The 15,002-nt window shown below is 39.5% G+C and overlaps 1 protein-coding gene across 10 annotated transcripts in view; it reads left to right on the forward strand.

The window, feature by feature from the left end:
* The window catches only part of ACACA (acetyl-CoA carboxylase alpha), a 321,203-nt gene that overhangs the window by 75,849 nt on the left and 230,352 nt on the right, over positions 1–15,002 (forward strand). For 7 of the 10 annotated variants that reach the window (XM_049859442.1, XM_049859441.1, XM_049859447.1 and 4 more), the window contains 2 exons: positions 7,447–7,493; positions 11,007–11,259. In XM_049859442.1, coding sequence (XP_049715399.1) covers positions 7,447–7,493; positions 11,007–11,259 — 300 coding nt within the window. The remainder of the gene's footprint in view (positions 1–7,446; positions 7,494–11,006; positions 11,260–15,002) is intronic. The other 3 variants (XM_049859446.1, XM_049859439.1, XM_049859440.1) reach the window with 1 other exon arrangement.

The raw sequence follows: 15,002 nt of genomic DNA on the forward strand, positions 1-15,002 counted from the left end.
CCCTATCCTTTTTTTGTCTTTCTTAGCATTTACCTTTCGTTGACACTTTTGAAGAGCCCAGGCCAGTTGTCTTGTAAATTGTCATACAATCTGGATTTGTCTAATCATGATTAGACTCAAATGAACCATTTTTGTCAAAAATGCCATATACATTGAAAGATCAATTTCGTAGACTTGTTGAGCGACTTGAATGAAGTAACGTATATAAAGTATTTGTCATGCTTGGCACAGATAATACTCAATAAATGTTGACTTAAAAAGAAAATGCTGCATGTATAACATCATGTATTTCTAATAGCATCACATCAGAAGGCATGTAATGCCAGTTTGACCTAATATTGGTGATGTTTATCACCTGGTTGAAGTGCTGCCTGTTGGATATCTCCATTGTGAAAGTATCTTTTTCCCATTATAATTAACATATAGCCTGTGAGGTGATCTTGTTCTCCAATAACTGTTTGTCCAGTGATTTTAACATTCACTTATGATCCTTGCCTGTATGAATTATTGAATTGGTCTTTGTAAGATGAAATACATTTTCTAATTTCTTCATTCTAATGAGTCAGAATCAACGGTGGTGGGTTTTTTGGTTCTATTGGTAATTATTTTGAAATCTTGCTGTCAGAAAATATTCTATCCTCACAGTTGATGAACACTTGATTAGGTCTATAATTCCAGGTTGAGAATAATTTTCCTTCAGAATTTTGAAGGCGTTTTTTTTCATTGGCTTCAAGCTTCCAGTGTTACTATCGATGAGTCTAAAAGGCGTTCCCGTTCTTGATCATTTGTATGTGACCTGGTTTTTCTTCTCTCTGGAAGCTTATAGGATCTTCTGTGTTACTGCAGTTTCTGAAATTTCAGTGATGTGCTTTGGTATGGGCCTGGTCTTATTCATTGTTGTGGGCACTTTGTGGGGCTTTTTAATCTGGCAGTCATGCGCCTTGGTCCTGGGAAGTTCTATTAAATTATTACATTATTTCTTGCCTTCTATTTAGTCCTGTTCTCATTTTTGGCAGCTTCTATTACTCATGGAAACCCTGGTGGTATAGTGGTTAAGTGCTACCGCTGCTAACCAAGAGGTCTGCAGTTCAAATCCGCCAGGCGCTCCTTGGAAACTCTATGGGGCAGTCCTACTCTGTCCTATAGGGTCACTATGAGTCGGAATCGACTCGATGGCAGTGGGTTTTGTTTTGGGTTTGGTATTACTCATGTATTGGACCTTCTGAATAGGTTTCTAATTTTCTCGGCTTTTCTCTGCTATCGTTCATGTATATCTTCTTCTTCTGATTTATGATTTTCTTAACTCTATCTCCTAACTCTTGAATTGAGTTTTTTCATTGCTGTGATCATATTTTTAACATCTCAGAACTTTTTTGCTTTAAATTTTTTTAAAGAGAAAATCCTGTTTGTTTCTTGTATCTGGTATCTTCTCTCAGCTCTCTCAAGAGAATAATGTTAGTTTTTTAACATGAAAAGCATTTTTTGAGGTAATTTTAGACTTATAGAAAAGTTGCAAGGATAGTACAGCAAGTTCCCATATTCCCTTCACCCAGCTTTCCCTGATGTTAATAACTTACATAGCCACAGTACGTTTGTCAAAGCTAAGTAACACTGGTATAACACTATTAGCTAAGCTGCACACTTTATTTGGATTTTGCCAGCTTCTTTTTTATTGATACGTTTTTTTCTATTTCAGGATTTAATCTAGGATATTACATTGCATTAGTGGTCATGGCTTCTTAGTCTCTCCTGATCTGTGATAGTTTCTCAGTCTTTCCTTTTTTAAAAAGACCTTTACAGTTTTCGAGGAGTACTTGCTAGGTATTTTGTAAATTGCCCCTCAATTCAGATTTATCTGGTCATTTTTCATGATTAGACTGGGATTATGAGTTTTTGGGAAATGTACCACAGAGATGAGGCACACAAGCCACCCCACTCCACCCCTGCCAGTTTTTAAAGTCTTCTTGTCCCGTGCATTCTCTTTCCTCAAGTTGCTTTTTTTTTTCCTGTAGGTGGTTGTTTTTGTCTCCTTCATGTTGGAGGTTTTTCTCAGACATCTGTTAATCTTTAACTGTCTGCTTATATTTAAGATGGGGAAACTGAAAAGCTGATTAGAGATTATGAGAATGTGAGTTGGGCTTGTTGACTGTTAACTTCACTGGGGGGCGACCTGATTGGGCAACTTTATTAGGAAACTCCAGTATTATTAACTTGAGGTTATTTTCTCTTGGGTTGGTCAGATTCTGCAAAGAAGTATCCTTCAGTCTCCCTCGAGGAGGCTGGAGAGGACTGGAGAGTTCTCACTCAATGTGCTTATTTAATCTCCCCATTTTTAGTATCATACTCCTGTACTTAACTGTTGCTGGTATCGCCCAATCTGAGACCCTTTGTTTGACCTGCTCCAGAGGATAAACCTTTAGTGTTTCACCAGGTAGAGCAACAAGCACCGGGTTTCACTACTTGGAAAGAAAGTCTGAGGATCTGAAGCTTCTGAAACAATTTCAACCAGTCCTTATTTTAGCTCCTTCACCTCCAGTTCCTGAGCATTTTGGAAATTCTCTGATATAAATTATGTTGATTCTGAGTTTACTACAGTCAGCTTATGATTCAGTTTTCTTGAGTTTGCCAAGTCATTTATAACTCTTCCATTTGCTTTCCAAGAAAATTATCTTTCTGTTGCCTCCTCTCACTTTTTTTTTTTTTTTGGTTTTGTTTATTTTTGGTAGAGCTTTTTTGGATTTATACCTTTAAAAAATCCTTTTACTTTTGTTTTAGTGAGTTTTCAAAAGGGCATGAAAGTGGGTATGTATTCAATTCGCTGTCTTAACCCAGAAATTTGGCAAAATTTCTTGAAAGTTGCAAAAGCTTGCACTAGCTTCATCCTTAAAAATAGCCTGTATTCTTGAGCTAAGAAATAGGGAATAGAAGAGACAATTGATCTCTGTTGTCTTCTTTGACCACTGTCCCCTTAAATACATACTGTTATGGATTGAATTGTGTCCCCCCAAAATTAGTGAGCTAACTTGGCTAGTCCATGATTCCCAGTATTGCGTGATTGTCCACTACCTTGTCATCTGATGTGATTTTCCTATGTGTTATAAATCCTACCTCTATGATGTTAATGAGGTAGGATTAGTGGCAGTTGTGTTAATGAGGCAGGACTCAATCTGCAGGATTAGCTTGTGTCTTAAATCAATCTCTTCTGAGATATAAAAGAGAGGAGCTAGCAGAAACGGGGACCTCATAGCACCAAGAAACAAGAACCAGGAGAATAGCATGTCCTTTGCACCAAGGGTCCCTGCACTGAGAAGCTCCTAGACCGGAGAAGTTTGATGACAAGGACCTTCCTCCAGAGCTGACAGAGAGAGAAACCCTTCCCCTGGAGGTGATGCCCTCAATTTGGACTTCTAGCCTATAAGACTGTGAGAGAATAAACTTCTGTTTGTTGAAGCCATCCTTGCGGTGTTTCTGTTATAGCAGCCCTGGATAACTAAGACACACACTCTTCTGTTTTATGAAAAAACAAAAAGCCTTGAGCTGGCATTTGAGGGAAATAACCTTGATTCTGTTGCAACCATTCAGCTGTAGTATTTCTCATAACTCATCGTATTCTACCATCTGGGTCTTTATTTAGATATCCTTTCTACATGGAATGCCCCTTCCTCTCTCTCCTTACATATCCCTCCAGTTCCTTACTGGTAATGTCTTCCCACTCCAGGAAGTCTTCATTGACTCTATTCCTCATCGTTACCACCTCCAAGTTTGGATTAAGTACCTTTCTTTTGTGTTTCCACATCTAGCAGTTATTATACTACTGTAATTGTTTATTTAATGTCCATTACCCACTTGGCTAGTGTCCAGATCCTATTATTCTTTAAATACACAGCAGCAGCCTCACTATTTGGGACACAACTGCCCATTATTTTTAAAATTTAAAACTTACAGGAAATAAAATGTGATTTAAAGATAAAAAAAAAAAAAACAAGCTGCGATCTACTTACGGGTCACTAAATTAGTACCAAAATCCATTTAAAATTTCATCAGTAAAATGATGAAAAGGGCAAATTCAGTCATTCTTTTTGAAAAATACTGTGAACTTACTATGGCTTAAAAGAGTAAGAATGTGTTGTATTAGCTTGGATACTTTTTTTTGGTGCAGTTCGATGACAAAGGTTACATACTTCACAATGTGTCACCATTCTTACTATCTCTAACCATAATGTTTTGACACCATTAAGGTAGACTCTTTGCCCTTTAAATTCTCATCTGTGCTTTAAGGTTACTGTTGTCAGTTGGTCTCATACAGGTAATTCTTTAAAAGAATACAGTGCTCAAGGTAGGCATTCTTTATTAATTGAGCTAAATTGTTGTTTACTTTTAAAATGACATAATGGGATAGTTTTGGTTCAAGGTTTAAAATTGTTTCCAGGCAATAGATTTGGGGATTCGCCCAGTCTCAATGGATCCAGTAAATCTGGTTTCCATGAGAATTTGCAGTTCTGTCTCACATTTTTCCTCCTTTTGATCAGGATCCATCTATTGGGTCCTTGATGAAAATGTTCAGTAATGGTAGCTAGGCATCATCCATTTCTTCTGGTCTCATTAGACCTGCAGTCCATTTCCTTCTCCCATTCCTGGGTCTCCTTCTTCCTCTGTTGCTCCAGGCAAATAGAGACTATTTGTTGTGTCTTGTGTAGCCGCACACATAGCTTGGACACTTCTATTAGTGGCTTCAAAAACTAATTACTGCCTCTTTGTTATAAAAAAAATAATAATTACTTGGAAAATCCAGTGTCATTTGAGTTCAAGGAGAACATCTTAACTGAGTTTGGTGAAATCTGTTCTGCTTATTTAGAGAAGTATCTCTGAATGAAATGAAGACTGACTCTTAAGTTCATTTGCTGTAATCAGCTTTGCCCCATTTTCAGGAATATAGGATACAGTTTGGGAGTCTTCAGATATTTTCAAGGATTCCTAAATAAAAGTTCAAGAATATTTTATACATTAAAAAAAATGTAAAAGTAAAAGAGATCTTACATTTTCAACAATTTAATATAATGAAGAAAATATTAATTTTTATTTTGATAAGCATGCTATCCTACAATCAGATATGGGGAAAGAGAACTCTGGGCCTTGTTTTGCAGGGGACAGGACAACAGCTGCATGAGCATTCCCCAGATGTCAACACCATTCTTTGTCTTCTTTCTAGAGGGAAGGGGCAAGGCTTCATGGCAAGGCTTTAGGGATCCCAAACTTGTATGCAAACAAAATTTTGTGTGAGGGTGGATTTTTGTCAGGAAAAGGTCCATAGCTTTTATCAGATTTCTAATAGTGTTTTGATCTAAGAAAATTAAAGAACTATTGATTTAGATACTGAACTCATTATGAGCTCAAGTGAGGAAATAATGTGAAGAGGGCAGGAGGATGAGGATAAGTTGTGGGTTGTTGACTTATTTTTTTTTTAACTACAACTTGAACTAAGATGTTGTGTACATCATGACCTTTGTATAACTGATTGTGGGGTAAAGGACCTAGTTTTACCCTAAGTAAGGTAGCCTTTGTTCTTGGCTCTGGAAAAATAATCCTTGGAGTAATTGGGGTTCCTTGGACTGGGACTTACAGGCCACACTGGAGGATTTATGCTGGTGAGTGGGGGCTGGCCAGCCTAGAAAAGATTCACTTGGGAGACTGATGTGAACTAGCCTCAGGAGGCATTATTTAGGCTATCATACAGGACTAGCTGTCAATAAAAGCCCGGAACACTAAGGCTCTGAGAGCTTCGTGGTAGGCAAAGGGAGGGTGATGTGCCCTCTCTGAGATAGGGTAGCTGTGAATGGGGAGTCTTCCCAGACCTTGCCTGTGCATCTCTTCCTTATGATGATCCTGATTTGTACCCTTTTACTCTAATAAAACCGGTAGTTGTAAGTATAATAACTTCTGTGAGTTGTTCCAGCAAATTAATGAACCCTAGAACGGTGTCTGCTTAACTTGTAAGATCTGACTTAGCCCTGGGTGGCTAGGGACAGAGAGAGGGGAAGTGCCATGTGGGCGGCTGGTTTCAAAAATGGAGAAGTAGGAAAGCAGGGATACGACTGATCTCTGTCTTCTGGGAATAGGCTTTATGCTGATTCTCATCCACAAAGCTATCATCCTATTGATAACAAAATTTTACAAAACAATTTTTACCCTTATCAAATGTGGTACAGTCTTAAACGTTTCCCATTCTGTTTCTTTTTTTAAAAATGTTGGCTGTAACCCACTAAATCTATTTCCTAACATCCTGCTGGGTGGTAACCCATAGTTTCAGAAACACTGGTCTTAGTGCATTATAGTTTACAAAATCATGTATTCAGTTCTCACAACAGTCCCAAGAGGTGTGTATCTATCACTGGTTTTGTTTTCGTCTTTATAGACGAAGGGGCTTAGAGATGTTGGGTGACTTTGCAAGTTTGTGCTGCTGTTCACACCTTGGCGGAGTCAGAGTCTGGGCCTGGGCCCTGCGGTCTGACTGCACCTTTGGTCATTGATTCAGATCACTTTCCCTTCCTCTCCTCACCCTGTTGCCCGACCACAACTGTCGGGAACAATTCTGTCTCAGACTAAATAAATCCTCGTTCCCCAGTTAACATAACTCACAGGATACATCTGTCCCCGATCATGTCCACTGTCATTTGGGGGTAATCTCTCAGGAGTTCTAGATTTCCTGTATCTATGTAATAGGTTCTTTTCCTTCTGTTTTCTTCTCCACCCTTAGACCAGTGGTTCTCAAACCTGGATTTGCATCAGTGTCCGTTAACTGTGGAACTTACCAAAATTCAAATCTCTGAGCCTTGAGAAGTGATTCTGATACAGTAGATCTGGGGTGGAGCTTAGATATGTTTATTTTTAAAAAGCTCCACACGTACTTCTTACGCATGGTCAATGTTGGGAATTTCTACCCTAGATAGATTACCATTGTTGGGTTTAGAAGGAAGCGCAGGATTTGGAGAATAGCTAGAGACTCCTTAGTATTTAGTATAATGGGAGCTCTGTCCTCTCTCTGGCTTCCAACCTTTGCTGGTGTAACCACTTGGAAAACATAATCAGAGCCTGACTAAATTGTAGAGAATCTAGTGGACCTCTTCTCCCCATTGCCCCCTTTTTGATGAAATATCAGAAGTTACACTGTTGGAATGTGTTCATTGACGTATACAATTGGAGAACCACCTTGTGAAATGGTAAGCCTGGGCTATTGTTTAATATTTTCATGAATAATAGAGTCGTTGTGTAATGCTTTTGTTGTACAGAATTGAATAAATAACTGAACTTTATGCTTCAAGCTAAATAACAGATTTGACCAGAAAATTTTTCTTTGAGAGTTATTTTGTGCTACACTGAGCAAAACAGGAATTGATAAAATTTGGATTTCTTAAAAAATTTCAAGTCTCTTTCTCTTTCTCTCTTTAGTTCTTTTTGGAGGTGGATATCTGCTCAGACAATAAGAATCACAAGAGGTCAGTTACAAATAATGCTCCTTCGTGTTTGCAATGTGTTTAAAAATTTTGTTCATGTGCTAAAATATTAAACTGTAGGCTATTACATTAAAAGTTGCTTTCCCCTCCACGCCAACCCCCCCCCCCCCCCCGCCCAAATTGCCTTCCACAAAAGAATAATGAAAGATTTAGGGTGGATAAGCTGAAGTGAACATGGAGTCTGTGACAATGGTAGCGTTTCACCTCTCTTTAATTCAGGACTAGAATCATTAGAAATGGGACTGGCTTTGGAACAGCTCCTGGATAGCTACTCAGTGATTTTCCATTCATGACCTTGCTTCTCTGTTGGTTCTTAAGCTTGTGGCTGGGAGTACCATTTAGTAGAGTTGCTAAGCTGCTTCCAATCTTTGCAGCCCTTTGGGGAAAGCTACCTTCATGTTCTTCTCTGCCAGAGGAAAAAATTTTGAAGTTGGCCTTATCAAGTCTGGCGTTTGTTAGCCTGGGAACCATGCTCTGTTTCCCCTTTCTGTTTCTTCTTTCATGAAATTAAAGAATTGTTCCTTTCACATGGCTCTAAATTTTTTTGAGTGGTCATCTGAGTTCAGCAGACTTTGAGCTAGAATCTGCATCTAAGGGACTTATTTTTCTTGTGAAGAAGGCAGCCATTATTTTCTGTTTTAGTTAAGATGGAATTTTATTTTGTGGATCTATCATTATTTTGGAAACCCTGGTGGCATAGTGGTTCAGTGGTGCGGCTGCTAACCAAAGAGTCGCAGTTCAAATCCACCAGGCGCTCTTTGGAAACTCTATGGGGGGTGCAGCTCTACTCTGTCCTGTAGGGTCGCTATGAGTCGGAATCAACTCAACGGCACTGGGTTTGGTTTTTGGTTTATCATTATTTTATTTTTTTATTAAACTTTAGATGAAGGTTTACGGAACAAACTAGTTTCTCATCAAACAGTACACACATTGTTGTATGACATCGGTTAACAACCCCACGACATATCAATACTCTCCCTTCTCAACCCTGGGTTCCCTATTACCAGCTTTCCTGTTCCCTCCTACCTTCCAGTCCCCACTGCAGGGCTGGTGTACCCCTTTAGTCTTGTTTTGTCCCATGGGCCTGTTCAACCTTTGGCTGAAGGGTGAACCTCAGGAATGGCCTCATTATTGAGCTGAAAGGGTGTCGGGGCCATACTCTCAGGGTGATCTACCATTATTTTTAGACTTGAGAATTCACTGCTCTAAAATGTGAAAGTGGTAGCCTTTTTGCTGCTGTACTTGTGTTCTTCAGAGTGGTGAATCTAGGAACTTTCTCCTTCCTTTGTTCCTTTTTCTCTTTTAAAATGATTTGATTTTCTTTTAGGCTTCTGGAAATGAATCCCTTTTTAAAAACTGGAGACATTTTGTTTTATTCCTATTTTTTGTAAAGAAACCTAAATTCCAAGGGAGACCTGTATATAGTCAATTTAAAATGTTTTTTTCCTATCACATGATACTTTTTTATATTTGATTCTAGTTTTAAAAATAAGAGATTAAGTAATCTTCAACTCACTTTTAGGAAATGTTTTATAGGTTTTTTTCTTTTTCTTTTTTTTGCATTCCTAGCAATTTGTTTGCACAGTTTTATTCCTCTAGCACAGTAGTTCTCAAACTTTAGGACTTGTTAAAACAGATTGCTGGGCTCCCCCGACCCTGAAGTTTATGATTCCCTTGGTCTGGAATAGGTCCTCAGAATTTGCCCTTATACCAAGTTCCCAGGCGATGCCAGCATTGCTGTTGCTGGTGGTTGTCTAGGAACTGCACGTTGAGACCCACTGTGCTAGCATTTGCAAATACTGTTTTGTCTCTGTAAATGAATAAGCTCTAATTCACAAATTATGCAAAATAATTATGTATGTGTAGTTTTAGCATGTTTAGTATCTATCTCCTAACATCCTTACATTTTGGCAAAGACAAATAATTTTCTAGAGTGGTAATTCCCAAGCATGTTTACATTTTGTTGTTTTATTGTTGTTAGATGTGAAAGAACACTGCTTCCCACCTACGTTTATACCTTAAACCATGTAAACTTTGTTAATAAGCTCAAAATGAAAAAGATTTTACTTCTGTCCGTAAAACAATAATATACGTGAGTTCTTGCCTTAGTTCAATCAAGTATACTCTAGACCAAATGGGCAACACCTGCCCGAAAGGCAGGAAGGGACAGGAAAGCTGGATGAATGGACAAGGGGAACCCGTGGTGGAAAGGGAAAGGGGGAGAGTGCTGACACAATGTGGGGATTGCAACCAATGTCACAAAACAATTTGTGCATAAATTTTTGAATGAGAAACTAATTTGTGTTGTAAGCTTTACTTAAAACACAATTAAAAAAAATTTTTTTAATCATACCAGTGAAAAGGTAGACCATATCTTAGAGCACTTTAAAATCAGAATTGGGAACCATTAGTCTCTGAATTAAAATGGTTGGTCAGGCTACAAGCTTTTTGATATTGAGTCGATGTATACTTTCTGAAGCTTTTTTAGTGGGACTTTTGGGATGACAGAATAAGTATTTTTATTTAGTTTTGGTTTTTATTGTTGTTGTGGACTTTGAATTATGTTTCAGTCTTTATTAGTTTGTTAATGCTAATATTAATCCTGACCAGTAAGGCCCTATATCTAGAAAAATAGTACTTAATTTGAGATGACACCTCTATTACTTTAATTATAAATTTAGTGGTAGATTTGCTTTCTCCCTATGTTGAAGTCAGCATATTAGAGCCAAAAGTAGATATTTTTAGGTGAATTTTTGAAAGATGTAATTTAAGAAAAATGTCGTGAGGACAGGTGAAGTTTGTTTTTAGTAAAAAAAAAATACTCGTTTGGAATTTGCTTTAAAGATGTGCATCCATGAAAATTTATAGCCTCTCAAAGTATAGTGTTTGGAACCTGATGATAGTATGTGTGATTTGCTCTGAACACCAAGTTTCAGACAACCACAGCTCTCCCCAAATCGCCGTGTACCCTTTACCCAATATTAACAACTGAAATTGTAGAAGTGTAAAAAGCAGATTTCATCTACTACAAAGGCTTCTTCATTGATCGTAATTGTCTCTTGTTACTATCAAATAATTAAAGAGATTGGGAATAACATAGTTTTTTGAGAGAGATTTCTTTGGGGAAAAAGGAGCTCACTTTTACTTTTTAGGCATAGTTAGACCATGACCCCAATTTTTCCCCATTGTGGAAAACAAAGGTCCTGAAGGAGAATAGCTAAGAAAGCTAGTACTCAGGTACTCAAACTCTCAAAACAAGCATGGCTCCTTGGCCTTCCAGGGGCCAGCTGTGGCATATTAGGTATACCCTAAATGAGTTAGCTATCCTCATGGAGAAAACAAAGGCCCTGAAGTAGACTAGCCAAGAAAACTAATTCACAGACTCTGCCTTGCTTCCAGGTGGTATATTAGGTATAACCTAAATGAGTTGGCTGTCCTCAGAGATTATCATCCATAACCTTTTTGGCTCACTTATTCTTCATTTTTTTTCTATAGCTCTGAGAACTCATTTTGAAGGAATGATGGATGAGCCCACTGCCATGGCCAAACCTGTAGAGCTGAACCAGCACTCTCGATTCATAATTGGTTCTGTGTCTGAAGATAACTCAGAGGATGAGATCAGCAACCTGGTAAAGTTGGACCTACTTGAAGAAAAGGAGGGCTCTCTGTCACCAGCTTCTGTCAGCTCAGATACACTCTCTGATTTGGGAATCTCTGGCCTACAGGATGGCTTGGCCTTACAGATGAGGTAAGAGGAAAGTTCAGTGGCTTAGGTATTTAACCAATCTTAATTGGTTTGGCTGATTTTTGTTGTGAGAAGAACGAGAATAAGTTTAGCCAAAAGAGCCTCACCCTTTCCTAGGTCAGTAGACTTAAAGCGCTGATGAGTAAGTGAGAAATGATGTCTTTTGCCTGGAGTGCAGGTTTTGGAAGTGTCTTTTCCTCAGTGTTCCTCTTAACTTTTTCCTGTCCTTCCTACATAGTAGGTCTTTGATTATGTGAAAGTTAGGCTGAAGAATTTCAGTCTCTATACTACTTTAACTAACGTTGTTACCATCTTGATGAGTGATGGGAATTCTTCAGGGGTGGACAAATTTGTAATAAATCTTTCCTTGAGCTGCTTCATTGTGTCAAGTTTTATATTCTGTTTCTAGCAAAGCCAGTCTTCAATAAAGGGCTGTGGTATGAACAAAGTGTTGTTAAAGAGCTCTCCTTTTTCTCTAGAAACATAATTCTGTGTATAATTGAGAATGTCAATAAATAGTAGCACTGAATTTTTCTTATTGATGTTTGATTATTACACAGCCAGTGAGATACTAACCTTTCGTGATATACTTTGCATTTCTGAGATTTAAAAGTCAGGATCAATAGTTCTTGGTTCTCTCTGTACATCAGAATCACTTGCGGAGCCTTTAAAAAATAAGCCCATCCCCAGAGACTGATTCATTTGGTCTTGGTTTGGCTTGGAGTTGGGGCATTTAAAAACAAATAAACAAAACCATCCAGATGATTGTAATGTGCAGCCAGAGTTGAGGTATGGGTCTAGCCTAGATAAACATAAATTAGGGTAGCTGTTGCTGCTGTTATTATCTTGGTGCTTCTATTGTTAATGGGTCGTAAAGTAAGTTAGCTCCTTTTTATAAACTCGAGGATATCCATAGACTGTGTAAACTGGTCTGGCTGAGTATAACTATCCTGCTTATGATTTTCTCTGGGGCTTTGGGGTCCTGGCTTCTGAGAGATGAGGGAGTATGTATCAGCAGTCACCCAATTTAGGTCTGCGAAGGTTGAAAGAAAAGCAAATTAATTGTGTTTTACTTCACAGATTCCTAGAACTGCAGTGAACCAGAGAAAAAACTTAGTCCAAATATTATTTTTTTAATTGATGAGAACACTGAGGCCCTAAGAGGAGAAACAACTTGCTTAAGGCTGAATAGCTGGAAAACTGGAATTCAAACTCACCTACCTTGATTCCATTACTGTAACTTTTCTACTCTTCTGACCATACCAGTATCTTAATTATGTAACTGGTCCAGACAGAGTTGGTTTTTGTGGAGTTACTGAACAAAGTACTATATCTCATCTCTGGGTTAAAAAAGAGAAATGGAAGACAGTATTAGTGGCAGGGAAAAGGGGTTAGATCTTCATATTTATGTAAAAAATTTTTATTCATAGTTCACTTAATGGTTGACCTGGTAATGGTATCTCTCCTTAGGGGTCTTTTGGAAATGTGTGGGGGTTATGACTGGGGGAGCTACTTATATTTAGAGGACAGAGTACCAATGATTCTAAACTTTCTGCAATGCACCGACAGTCCCATACAACCAAGAACTTTCCTTCCCTGAATGCCATAGTGCCCTTGTTGAGAAACACTGGGTTAAATCTAAATCCTTAAAGCCACATAACACCTTGAGAAATTTGCCCAGTTTGAGGCTATGTGAAACATAATATTCATTTCTTGAATTAGGAAATTGAGTTTGGCAATCATGAGTTAAATACCAGTATAGGGAACTCAGCTAATGGTATTACAGGGTAGTTTGTAGTTGCCAAGTATCTTAACTGTCTAGTGCTGCTACAACAGAAATAGCACAAGTGGGTGGCTTTAACGAACAGAAATTTATTTTCTCACAGTTCAGGAGGCTAGAAGTCTGAATTCAGGGTGCCAGCTCTAGCAGAAGGCTTTCTCTCTGTCACCTCTGGAGGAAGGTCCTCGTCTCTTCTGAGCTTCTGTTCCTGGGCAGTGTTCATGTGATTTGGCATCTGCAGTGCAGTGAATTACTTACTATGGCCCTTCTAGCCGTAGTCTTGTAACTTGCACAAAATGACTAGGTGGGACTATGCAAATAAGGTGCTTATGGCCCTCCAGAGGAATTGGAAAGCTTGCTGATAATACAAATAAGGTGCGTAACATGCTTGTGGGGGTGAGACCGTGCAAATAAGGTGTATAGAACCCTGGAGATGGAACTCTGTTATATTAAAATGAGCCATCCCAGAGGCAGAATGTGCGGAACATCATTACAATCAAGAAAGAAGAGCCGGGAGTGGAGTGCATCCTTGGACCGGTGCCCTGCGCTAAGAGCCTCCTAGACTCAGAAGACAGAGAGCTGTAACATGGAAGACAGTGAGAGATGGGGAGAAGCAGTGGCAGAGAAACAGTCGCAGCAGAGACAGCAGAACCAGGAGACCAGCAGGAGACAGCATGGTGGGCTTCCGAGCACATGAGAGAACTGAGCACCTTAAGGCAGAAGGTTTGCTGGCGGAGTGGGGTTCCTCTAGTTGCTTGTCAGTAGAGCTCCGCTTGCTGACCCACAGAGCTATAGAGCTGAGTGCCTTCAGGCGGAGGCTTACTGGCAGAGTGGGGTGCTTCCGGGCACTTACTGGTGGAGCAAAGAGCTTTGTAATACTTGCCGGAGCAGGACAGAGGCTGTACCGGCCCAGAAGGCCCGAGGGCTGAAGGGCCAGAGGTTAGAGAGAGCCCTGCCTGCAGGCACAGCTGAGAAGAGGCCATCCTGATCAAAGAACTGTATCCTGAGTCCGTCTTGATCCTGAATTGTAATTTGCTACTTCCCTAATAGGAGCCCTAGTAGTGCTGTAGTTAAGAGTTTGGCTGCTAACCAAAAGGTCAGCAGCTGGAATCCCCCAGCCGCCCCTTGGAAACTCTATGGGGCACTTCTACTCTGTCCTGTAGCGTTGCTATGAGTCAGACTCTATGGCAATGGGTTTCTTTTTTACTTCACTGATAAACCCCAAAACTGTGAGTATTGTCTGTGAGTTCTGTGTGGCCATTGCAACGAATTATCGAACACAGCAGAGAAGTAGAGAGTGCCATGGGAAGGATGGCTGGTGTCAGAACTGGTAAAAAGGCTGTAAAGAGGAGGTACGTCTGACCTCTGTCTCACAGGAGTCAGCGTTGGGCTGTTGATCTTGATTCTCCTCCCCCATGTGACCTTAGAGGAGGTTGAATTACTCTGCCAAGCCATTTGTACAGTGTTTCTCTTTCGCCATTTCTCTTCTTGTATGTTTGTTAAGGAAACCCTGGTGGCGTAGTGATTAAGTGCTATGGCTGCTAACCAAGAGGTCGGTAGTTCAAATCCTCCACGTGCTCCTTGGAAACTCTATGGGGCAGTTCTACTCTGTTCTATAGGGTTGCTATGAGTCGGAATCGGGTTAGTGGGATGTTTGTTTAATCTCTTTTATATCTCAGAAAGAGATCAACTCAAGATACACCCTACACCAATGCTGCCTAATTAACATAACAAAGGCAGCCCATTCCCAAATGGGATTATAACCACAGGCATAGAGGTTAGGATTTACAGTACATATTTTGGGGGGACACAGTTGAATCCATAACACCAAGTTATTCTCAAAGTTGATAGCTCTTATGCAAAGCCTATGTGGACAGTGGCATGAGCACCAGAGACTTCCTTTGCCTGCCCTGCTGTTGGAAAACTCATGCTCATAGCTTGTGGAGGAGGACTGAAGTGTGATCGG

This window comes from Elephas maximus, chromosome 19 (genome assembly GCF_024166365.1).
Source record: "Elephas maximus indicus isolate mEleMax1 chromosome 19, mEleMax1 primary haplotype, whole genome shotgun sequence".
Taxonomy (NCBI): domain Eukaryota; kingdom Metazoa; phylum Chordata; class Mammalia; order Proboscidea; family Elephantidae; genus Elephas; species Elephas maximus.